The following is a 12,080-nucleotide window of genomic DNA, read 5'->3' as shown; positions in this document are numbered from 1 at the left end:
AAACATTAGGATTCTAGACTGGATTTATAACCAACGTTTATCTGAGGAAGTTTCTGTGGCACACACAGCCACTTAGGACAGGGTGCAGTAGAAACACACGCAGTCTCAACTCTTTGATTCTATTCCGCCTCATTATGATTAAAACCCCTCATAGCTGTCATTTATCAAGAACACGGCTACCATGTCTTAGTCCCCTTTGCTGTCTATACTTACATGGCTGACCTTGTATGGTGATGGTGTTCTGACATCTTGCTATTGTGACCCTGGCTGGTTACGAGCAATAGGTCCTTCCTTTAATCCCTGGAAGCAGAGGTGGGCTCTGAGTTTGAGGCCAGAGTAGACTACAAAGGGAATTCCAGGATAGGCAGGCAGGGTGACACAGGGAAACCCTGTCTTGTATCCCCACCCTCAGGATGTCAGGAGGGAAGCTCGTGCAGAATTTGCTTGTTAGTTTATTTGAGACAGGCTCTCACTGTGCAGCCTGGGCTGGCCTGGAACTCACAGTGTAGACCAGGCTGCCCTTCAATTCACAGGGATCCATCTGCCTCTGCCTCTGTCTCCTGAGTGCTGTAACTACAGGAGTGTACCGCTAAGCCTGGACCAGCGCATGGAGATTTATTACATGCTGACCTTTTGAACACAAGATCCGTGGTCCTGCCCCGGCCCCTTCATCTCTGATGGCATTGCTGAGCCACTGACTCAGCCTCTGCGTGCACATTAGTGCTGCCATGACCCTGAGACCTTATGACTGATGACTGTGCATACGTGTATCATATGAAACATTCCAAACTGCACCTTTGGTTATTTTCAGCCAAAACCTGTCCTCATAAGTGGCCCTGATCCCACTTGCTCTTTCTCTAGCCTGATTTTTGTCCTTGATTTCTCTCCACGCTCTTTCCTGCAGCAGGACATTGTTCCTTACTTATGAAACCCTCCCTAACAGCCAGCTTGCTGCTTAATCTAAAGTGCTCCCCTCAGACCCAGTGGTCTGTACACACAGCATCTGTATCCCTGTCCACACTCCAGTGCCCAGCCAGGATGGCCTCCTTAGCTTGGGAAGAGCTCTGTCTCTGTGCACGCTAAACACCGGACTCGTTGCTCTTACCTGCCTCCCTCAGGTGAGGTGACACCCAGGTTAGTTCTGTTACTCCCTAGTCTCTCTCGCAGTATGAGGTCTCAGCTGTGCACAGAGGTAGTGGCATGGTAATCTGTGGTTCTTGCCTGCTCTCTCTTTCCATTACAATGCTGTTTCCTTACCAGACTCTGAACAGCTTGTCATTGAATCTGAGTCTCCAGACCTTGCTTTGTGTGTTTATGTGCTTAGTGACTGAGTGCAAATGTGTTCTTACACAGCAAAGACAATGTGGGCGGGGCAATCTCAACATGGACTCACCTCATAGCCAGTCAGGAGAGTGGCAAATTAGAAGCCAGCCTGGGCTACATAAGGAGCTGTTGCCTCAACCAATCAATCAATCGATCAATCAAACACTAAACCAAGAAAGATCTCCCTTTGTAAGAACCCCCGAATGGGATGAGTGTGTGGATAAAGATCCTTTCCCAGCCTAGGCCAACTTCAACAAACTCCTCTGGGCTTTTCTTTCTTACTGGGGATTTGATTTTGGAACCTTTGTGTTATTCTCAGCATTTGCCAATGCTGACAAGTCAGCTTAGCCCTGGTAACCCCATTCTTTATTATCTGATCACCCCGGGTATCTGTGGTAGTTTGAGTGAAAATGGCCCCATAGCCCATAGGGAGTGGCTCTATTAGGAGGTGTTGGATTGGATGTTGCCTTGTTGAGGAAGCGTATCACTGAGGTTGGGCTTTGAGGTTTTAGATGCTAGGCCTTGTCTCTCTCTTTCTGCTCTCTGTCTATCTGGATATAGAACTCTCAGCTACTCCTCCACCGCCATGTCTGCCTGCACACCACTGTTACAGGATATTTGATTGCACAATGACACTCGACACTCCTGAGACTGTTAACCTTGAATCAGGCTGTTCAGTTAGCAACTAGCTGGCCAGAATTAGCCATAGAGATTTTGGAGGACCAGGATAAGTATAGAGAGACACAGGAAGTAGCAGGGAGGGGCTTAGAAAGCTTCTTGGGCCCTTTTGCATCCAGGAAGGAGAAAAAGTTGAGGTCACTGGTCTCTTCTCCAGCACTTCTCTGCTGAATCAGGATTTTACCCCAATAGTTGACTCCCAAGTTTTTATTAATAATGAAAAATTTAGATAACCTTTTCATGCCACCATGCTTCCTGCCATGATGATAATGGACTAAACCTCTGAACTCTAAGTCAGCCCCAGTTAAATGTTTTCATCGATAGGAGTTGCCATGGTCATGGTGTCTCTTCACAGCAACAGAAACCCTGACTAAGAGAGCATCTGAGGAGACATAGTCCTCCCCCTGGAACATAGCCCAGGTATGATCTGCTTGTCCAGCCTGTCTTTCTTTATCATGACTCCTGTAACACAGAGCTAGCTACATCCCCCTGCCTCGCAAGCCTCATCTTGATCATTTTCTCCCCATGGACCTCTACTCTGCCTCTTAGGTACAAATCTCTAACTGTTTTCGGAAACACTTCTCTGCCAAACGTGGCAGGTCACACCTTTAGTCCAGCTGCTTGGGAGGTAGTGTCGGACAGATCTCTGTGGCTTTGAGGCAGGTGTGGTCTCCACACTGAGTCAGGCCAGCCAGGACTACACAATGCGACCCTGCCTCAAAAAGGAATTTTCAGTACTAAAAATGATTTATTCACTGGGGGGCTGGGGAGTCCAAGATCAGTGGCCCAGCAGATGTGGTATCTGTTGAGAACACGCTTCAAAGTTGGTGATTTCAGGTTGTGTCCTTGTGTGGAAAGGAGAGCCTGAGCTCCCTTGGGGTTGGTTTGCTTGTTTTCATAGAAATTACACAAAAGAGAGGTTTTCTTGTGACATGCATATTTTCTACCTTGCTCTTATCACCCTCCCTGTCTAGGAGGTTGGCCGCATGTTTTCTTCTTTCTTCTGTATTCCTATCCTCTTTATTTACGGTCATCCATCCCCCCCCTTTCCTTGCTGCCCTGCTCCTCTCCCTGTGCAAACCCTACTGCCCAGGGTTCCCACACCATCACAATACTACCATCATGCCCGCCTTACTCTGCTTGAGTAAGAGAATGAATGCTGTGTTTTCTCCGTTTCAATGGAAGTATGTATAATGTATTAAAACCCAACATGGAATGGACAGGTTTTGCTCACAGTTCACTGCAATTCTCGAGCGCTTGTGCCCAAGTACACAAATAAAGGGAAGGAAAAGAACCACAGAAACAACAAAGTCAGAGCCTGCATTTGGCTGGAAGCCACCACTGTTCACCACAAGTCAGACGTTTCAACATAGGATTTAAAGCCTAAGTCAAGCAGTCTACTTGCTTGGGCTGGGAGGAAGCTGAGGGGAAAAGCCTGGGAGGTTCTTAATCCAACCAAAGCTTTTTCCTTCTGGATTCTAGAAACTGTGGTCAAGGGTCTCACTAGCCAGAACAAACAATGCCTGTTATTCCTCTGGGCTTTTGTTGACCTGGGGTTTGGTTATAGGAAAGGCACCCAGACCACTGTACTTACAGAGGGCTACAAGCCGTGTGAGAACCTGTGAGGGCAGACACACCCACTCACATAAACAAAGCCCAGGTGGGAAAAGCAGCCATCTAATGCTACCAGGCGTTCTTCATAAATAGCTGGACTTTCCGGGTAGTGTGCTCAGAATCACGTAAAAAGAAAGCACGCAGTTGCTAAGTAATGGGGCTCCTGAAATCAAGCTGCCAGAATGGGAAGGCTCTGCTACATGACTCCATGTTGCTTGGCAGTGCTGGGCTTTTACAGACGTCACAGGTAAGCTATGGAACACTTAACTTCGACTCCCGATTAGCAATGGTTTATTTCAAGCATCATCATGTCACAAATAGTGTATCGAGTATACACAATACATGTGACATATTTATACCAAAACATTGTGTTGTTTATCTGAAAGTCAAATTAACGAGGAATCCTGCAGTTTGTTTGCTAAATTTCCCAATGTGAACTGTCTGTCTTTCTTGTTTTCCTCTGTCACAGCAGTCCTTGCTGCGCTTGTGGACAACTGGGATGCTTTGACAGTCACAGTGATGTAGCTGTAGCCGATCTTGTGGGTGTGCGAGCTGGCCACTTCACTCTGGAATACTGGTAGACACTCTGGCCAGCCCCAAACCAGCCTTGGCTGCAGCTAGTCTGAACAGCAGGTTATTCAACTTAGATCTCGTCCCCCTGAGCAGATGAGACATTGGATGTCTCAGCCAAGTTGTATATTTTGAGATGATTCCCCCATAGTCTCAGGCTTGTGAACATTTGGTCCACAGTCCGTGGTCTTGCCTGGGAAGTCTTAAGTGGCGTGGCCTTGCTGGAGGAAGTGTGCCACTGGAGATGGACCTTGGAGTTTAAAGACTTGCCCCATTCCCAGTTCACTCTCTCTGCTTCACGCCTTTGGTTTAAGGCCTGAGCCCTCAGCTTCCTGTTCCTGCTGCCGCTGCTGCGTATCTTTGTTCCACCATCATAGACTAATCCTCTGCTGCTGCATCCCAAATAAACCCTCCCTGCTGTAAGTTGCCTTGGTCGTGGGTGAACAGAAGTAACAATGCAGAAGCTGGCAGCGGGAGTGGTACTTTTGCTGTGACTGTGGTGCTTTTTACTGTCTCTGGTCTAGGAAATCAGGGCTTCATGGGACATCCTAGCTGAAGCCTGGGAGACAGGACCATTCAGACTGTGGAGACTCTGCTCAAGGGTTTTCAGAGAGAAATAATATTAGCAGCTGCGTTAGAGACCCATTCTGTGGTATTTTTGACAAAGATCAGGGCCGCTTTCTACTCATGTTCTAGAACGTAATCTGAAGTTAAATAAAGCAATGTACTAGGAGGGACAGGGGAGATGGCTCAGCACGTAAGAGCACTACTCCCTGCAGAGATTCAAAACTTGCTTCAGTTCCCAGCACCTACATAGGAAGTGTAGTTCCAGTTCTAGGGGACTGGGCCATCTCCTGTGACCACCACTGGCAGCAGGATTACACATGTATATACACACAGGCAAAACCCCCATACCCATAGGATAAAACAAACCTTTTCTTGAAAAATTAAAAGTATTGGACTCATTTCTTTGGTGGAGGAGATTCTAACATGCCCTAATAGTGACTCTGTCATTTGCTTACTAGTAATAACTCTTGTGCAGTTCTGCAATGAAAAAGAACAACTAGGGCAGAAAGAAATGAATATATATATATATATGCATATGTGTATATATCTATAACTATAAATCTATATATCTCTATGTATACAGTTTTGAAAGAAAAGAACACTAGCAAGCTTGGTGTTTCAGGAAAGCTTGCACTGGAGACTGTAACTGTGAGAATATTATCACCAATAAACAAAGTACTGATCTACATAACAATAAAGGGAAAGGCACTCTCAGGGGATGATCCCACCTAGCTAAACTTCCAGCACCTAAAACAGCACAAGGCATTTCCTGCTCCCTCAGGGCAGTTGCCATCCTAAACTGATGCTGTTGTGATTCCAAGGAGCCGGGTCCATCCAAAGTCGGCAGCTGAACTCAGCCGTTTCGTTCACATGGTCCTAATTTTAGAATCATAAAAGATAAGCAGTCATGGATTCATTCTCCATGGCTTCACAGAGCTCCCGATGACAAGAAATATATTTCAGGGAGTCCGTGCGTGAAGACCCGAGAAAAAAGGAGGTCCTGCGGGGCCATTGCATGAAGCCGTGAAAATGAAACCAGTGTCACCCTGGAGAGCTGTGGGACATCTGTCAAGGAGCTAGCCTAAGGGAGAAGTGTGCTGTGGTCAACAAAGCTAGAATGGCAGAGCCAGCTAAGCCTTTTGACACTAGACATGGAAGTGTAGGATTTGGCATCTGACTGCTGGTTTTTAGTCTTGCTTTGGTCCAATACTTCCTCATTATGTCCCCCAGTCCTCCCTTTTGGAACGATAATATATATTCTGTGCCATTTCATGTTGGAAGTACATAATTTGCTTTTTGGTTTCACGGGGGGGGGGGTGATAATTAAGAGATTGCTTTGAGTTTCAGAAAGGAGTTTGGATTTAGAACCACTGTTGTGACTGTAGAAGTCAGGTGGCTTTGAAGTTGGAGCATATATTCTGCTCTGTGATATGGCCACAGGCCCACGAGGGCCAGAGAGTGGAATGCTGTGGTTTGGATGAGAAGTCCTCGGAGGACTTGGCACCTGTGAAGACCCTGTGCATGCTGCTTCGGCCTCCTTTAGTTCACGTGGTCTGTGCTTAGTTGGCTCAGAGGGACTGTTCTGGTGTCCTCTGTCCCCTCCTGCCCTTACATGCTCTCCACCGATCTCTTCCACAGCATGCTCCTGTTTTCATCTGACAAGCGACAAACACACCCGTCATACCTTATGCTCATTTCCACTCTCGGTGGGTGTGTTTTCTTTCATTATATAATTGGGTTTTGTTGCCTTTCAGGCATTTGATATAATCATGGTTTATATTCCCGTCTTATTGCTTTTTCGAAAATAACAATATGCATATTTCCTTTCATTTTTTACCCCTTTCCGTTATATCTTCGCATATGTATTTTGTTTCCCTGTCACTGTCACTATGCACATGACAGAAAGGAACACGAACCCTGTGGACATTGTCTTGCAAATTCTTGGGTATCTTTTACCTCTTTCCTCATCCTTTAAATTTTACATATTTATTATTTTATATATTTATTCTAACTGGCCTGAAAATTTACATGGATCAGTTTGGCTTAAAAATGGTAGAAGCCCACCTGCTTCTGCCTCTGGAGGACTGAAATTAAAGGTGTATAACACCATGGCCAGATGTTAAAAACTTTCATGTATTTATTTATTTTAGTGCAAGAGGCTTATCAGCAGAGTGGAAGAGTGAAAGGCTGTGTAGGAGTGGGGGCTTGAGAGAGGCAGGCAGAAAAGAGGAAGGAGAGAGAAAAGAAGAGGCAAGAGAGGAAAGAAGAGACAAAGACTAGAAAGAGGCAAGAGAGATGGAAGGACAAGAGAGGTAAAGAGGCAAAGAGCTGCTAAAACCTTTTAATTTCTACTTCAGTGATCTGATCTCCTCATTTATGTTTTTTGTTGCTCTCTCTATTCTCTTATTCCTTGTAAATATTCTGATTTATCTCTATTTTATATGATTTTTTCCTTCTCTGTTATGTTTGGGTTTGTCTTGCCATTTCAGACCCGAGGCTCTCTGTTTCTCTTGTTCTTCCCTTTCTTCATAGAGGCCTTTTTCTTATGTCTTACTTTCCTATTGATGTGATGAGGTACCGTGACCAAGGTAACTTGCCAAAAAAAAAAGTTTATTTTAAGCTCACGGTTCCAGGAAGTGAGTCCATGGCCCCCATGGTGTGGAGCCATGGCAACAGGCAGGGAGCCATGGCATTGAAGTTGTAGCTGAGAACTCACATCCTGAGACACATGCATGAAGCAGCGAAAGAGCTGGGAATGGTGAGGTCTTTTAAAACCTCAAAGCCCACCCTCAGTGGCATACCTCCTCCAACAAAGCCACACCTCCTAATCCTTCCCAAACAGTTCTACCACCTGGGGGCCAAGTATTCAAATATATGAATATAGGGGCCATTCTTATTCAAACCAACACACCTTATATATTGCAAATGAAGATAGCTTATAAATCAATGAGAAAAGTGGATATCCTAGTAACCAAAAAAATGTGAGGAGATATTTCAATAAGAAGAAAAGGCCTGGCAAGATGGCTTAAGTAAGCAAAGGTATTTATCACCAAGACTGACATCCTGAATTCTGTCCCTAGAACTCACGTACAGAAGTAAAGAACCAGCTAGTTGTCCTCTGACCTCCTGTTCTAGCTGGTTTTGTGTACCATCTTGACACAAGCTAAAATCATCAGAGAGGAAGGAGTCTCAGCTGAGGAAATGCCTCCATGGATTCTAGCTGCAAGGCATTTTTTCAATTAGTGATTGATGGGGGAGGCCTGTGGTGGGTGGTGCCATCCCTTGACTGGTGGTCCTGGGTTCTCTAAGAAAGCAGGCTGAGCAAACCATGTGAAGCAAGCCAGTAAACAGCTCCCCTCCATGGCCTCTGCATTAGCTTTTTGCCTCCAGGTTCCTGCCCTGTTTGAGTTCCTGTCCTGTCTTCCTTCTGTGACGAACAGCAATGTGGGAATGTAAGCCAAATGAGCCCCTCCCTTCCCAGCTTTCTTTTTGGTCATGGTGTCTCATTAGAAACTCTAACTAAAACACCTTCATGTTCCTCAACAAATAAAGTTTAAAAAAGCAGAGTAAAGAAAAGCATTAAAATATGTTAAGTTCTAACCACTTACGCACAACATGGTTTCTTGTGCATCATCTTATCTATCACACAGCACGTTTGTTTAAAACACTGCCTTTGTTAGGGTTTCTATGGCTATGAAGAGACACCGTGACCACAGAAACTCTTATAAAGAAAACATTTAATTGGGGCTGGCTTACAGTTCAGAGGTGACAATCTATTACCTTCACGGCTGGAAGCAGAGTTGCACATTGGTAGACATGGTGCTGGAGAGGTAGCTGAGAATTCTACACCTGGATCAGCAGGCAGCAAAGAGAGTGACCCTGGGTGTGGCTTGAGCACCTGAAACCTCAAAGCCCACCCTCTGGAGCACACTTCCTCCAACAAAGCCACACCTACTCCAACAAGGCGACACCTCCTTACAGAGCCACTCCCTAAGGGCCCACGGGGGCTATTTCCATTCAAACCACCAGGAACACCAAAGCTGACCCTGTGTAGAAGCAGGCAGGGGTCACACACACTTTTCCGCTTCTGAGCACAATAAAGGAGGCATTTGTCATTTTTTGTATCAAGGATGACCCGTGTCAGCATCTCTGTCTCTCTGTCTGTGTGTCTCTGTCTATGTGTTTTTAAGTCTCCAGCTTAGTTCCCAGCTCGTGCAACTGGTCCTGTAGTGACATGGAGGTAGGTATAGGACAGTTTCGGGTTTTTACAGTGGCACTCCACAGTGATTGGTTGGGGATGGAAAGTCATGCATATGTCTCTGCATGTAACATCTGTGCCTAAATAAACTACACAGCATGCTGGACCCTCATATGCCAGGACTCATATGCTGGGTCCTTGCTTAGTTTCTAAGTCCCTGCACCAATGGGGGTGGATGAAATTTAAATGTGGTTATAAATGCTCTTGATTTGAGTACTTTTATTTAGCAGAACTTAATGACTGGATTAAAAACAAAACTTTTTCTCATATGAAAGGGAATAGTGTTTAATCATTACTGTTTTTCAGATCTCTTCCCCCTTTCCCCCCCACACAACTAAAGGTTATTTTAGGGCCTTAAACATAAAAGGCACAAACACACAATTACCAGTTTCCATTCCCTCTACAAGAAAACGATGGAAAGTAATTTTCACAAAAGGTGTAAACAATAAACATGTAAACAAAAAGAATAGAAGGGACAAGAGCCGGCAAAGCCACTGCCGTTTTAGTGGCTGCAGGCAAAATGGAAGGTAGCTGAGTTCATTTCTGGACCGAGAATCAAGAAGTGAGAGAATTGGAGCCCCCGGCATGGGAGAAGGTAGCAGACAGGAATGGTCCGTACGAGGTTCAGGGTTTGTATGCAGCATGGCCCATCCCGACTTTCATCTCTCCACACCAGTGACCAGGTCGCCCAGCCCTGCGGAGGTCCACGTGGGCAAGACGTGGCTCTGGACCAAGAATCCAGACTCTGGGATGCCAGGAGCTAAATGTTCTGGGATGGAAATACGGATGAAGTCAAGTTACAACCAAACACAGTTTGCCCATCCCTAACGTTTTCCCACGCGGCAGCCTTTCACCCCCGCCTGTGTCTTGTACCTGCATGGCCTGTGATGCAGGCGAAACTGCAGGCGCGAATCACGTGGCCTCTAAAGCCCCGCCCCTCCTCACCAGCATCCGCATTCTCGCGAGACTTGGGTGTGCATTCCAGGACAGGAAGAGACGTGCTTGGCCACCATGGTGGGCGTCGGCTGAGCGCAGTGAGGCCTTGGGAGTTTCTCTGTGTGTGAGCAGAAAGAAATGGGGGAGAAGAGGGTGGAGACGCAGGACTTCCTGAAGAACTTCCGGGAGTACCTGAGCCAGCAGACCCGCCAGGTGAACGAGCTGGCGTGGGACCTGGCGGAGCAAGCCCGTGACCCCGGCCTTCCCGGCCTTCCCGGCCTCCCCGGCGATGGCGATGCCCTGGATGGGAGCCCGTTGCTGATGCTGGACGACTTGGGGAGGACCTTGGACGGGAAGCTGCAGTGCCCGTACTGCAGCTATGCCAGCAAGAGAGCTGAGCGGCTGCTGGAGCACACTAGAATCCATGCGGGCGAGAAGCCACACCAGTGTCACCTCTGCCCCTTCGCCTCGGCTTACTAGCGCTACTTCGAGGCTCACATGCGGTCCCACACGGGAGAGAAGCCATACAAATGCGAGCTGTGCGCCTACCGCTGCAATTACAGAAGCAACCTGTCCCACCGTCAAAGGCGCAGGCATAATTTGTTACCGCTCACCGGGCCCCAGGCCTCCTTAAGCAGCGTGAAAATGTGGGGGGACTTGCAGAATAAAAGCAGCATAGCGGGTGGCAAACGAAGGATGCTCATTGCTCTAGGTCCACCTTCTGGGGTCGTTCAGAAACCAGACTACCCGAGCGATTTTCCCCACAAGATCCTAGATGTTCAGAATGACTTCTTTGACAGTATGGATAAACCTTCACTCTGTGGACCGCTGAAGGACCCCGAGGAGCTCTTGCTAGTGGACAATTCCTTGAATCAGATGTCTGCTCTAGCAGGACACTTGTCTAGCTTGCTACCTGAAAACTATAACCGCGTCTCAGCTGATGTAGACTCCAGCCTCGATGAAAATCCTTTCATGATGATGCAACAGCCCTCTGCCCAAGGGAGTGCCCCTCAGAGCTCCCCCACGGTTCTCGAGCCTCGTCCACCGTCATTTAGTCACAGGGACTGCAGTCCGTTTGCAGGGCCCAGTGGCCAGCCGAGAGGCCACACCACCAGCACCTCCATCCTCGGAAACAGCCAGCCGAGCACTCCGGCCCTAACCTTGCCGGCGGAGGACCCTCAGCTGCTTTTCCACTGCCAGCACTGTGACACATACTTTGTAGACAACGTCCTTTACACAATCCATATGGGATGCCATGGATACGACAGTCCTTTTCGCTGTAATGTATGTGGATACAATTGTTAAAACAAGTACCATTTTGCCTGTCATTTTGCAAGAGGCCAGCATAACTAGAGCTGAAAACAACCAACCTTACCTTTACCCAGGTTAGCCTTTTTGGGTGGTTAGAGTTCTCCTTTCTTGGTAGGGCATTTTTTAATTTAAAGTTTATATTGTAAGATATAAATCTGATGGTGGAAACTGCTGCCCCCCTGTATTCTCTCTCCCTTCCCTGCCCCCCCCTTTTTTTAAATAAAATTTGATCTGGTCAAGGTTCAATCATAGTTTTACCAGGTGTTTAGTTAAATTTTCCTTACTTATGGCCCTTTGACTTTAAGGATTATTCACGCTCTTGGTATTTCTAATCTTCATTGCATTTAGTTATTATTTCTGTCATATTTCAAACCAGTAGAATACTTTTTCTTCTGTAAATCTTATTCACCACATTTCTGTGCTGATAGTAACTTTGAAGTTGCCATTCGTTGGTGCTATCTAGTTTCTACACTTAAATTGGACTAGCTGCTTCCTTTCACCCGGAAGCCATAAGGTTGTTTTATCGTACTAACTATTCTTTTCTACATAGGGAATATAAAACAATTGTTTGAAGTTATAGGTGAAAGTTCTGAAAAAGAAATAAAACATAGGACCAAGTTTCCTTTAGCTTAAATTGTTTTAGTTTTTATAATACCTATGGAGTCAAAGTCTAATGTAGATAAAAACTACCCCGCAGCTTCATGTTTATTTTTTAAAACCAGAGGAGGAAAGGTAGCAAGGTATTTTTGTGCAGTTTGTGTTTCTTTGTAAAATTCAAGTTTTTCAGTTAAATTCTTAATTGAGGCACCACTGTTGTTAGTGG

At 46.3% G+C, this 12,080-nt stretch overlaps 1 protein-coding gene across 1 annotated transcript; it reads left to right on the top strand.

The window, feature by feature from the left end:
- The first annotated feature begins 9,696 nt into the window (after positions 1–9,696).
- Positions 9,697–11,299, top strand: LOC126498324 (zinc finger protein Pegasus-like). Its single transcript, XM_050136866.1, is given in 1 exon segment — positions 9,697–11,299. A coding segment is annotated over 1 exon segment (1,215 nt). The 5' UTR covers positions 9,697–10,084.
- Positions 11,300–12,080: the final 781 nt, after the last annotated feature.

This window comes from Alexandromys fortis, unplaced genomic scaffold (assembly GCF_014885135.2).
Source record: "Alexandromys fortis isolate MF-2015 unplaced genomic scaffold, M_Fortis_MF-2015_v1.1 scaffold_3, whole genome shotgun sequence".
Taxonomy (NCBI): domain Eukaryota; kingdom Metazoa; phylum Chordata; class Mammalia; order Rodentia; family Cricetidae; genus Alexandromys; species Alexandromys fortis.
Note: the sequence above shows the minus strand (reverse complement) of the source record. Positions and strands in the feature narration are given on the sequence as shown.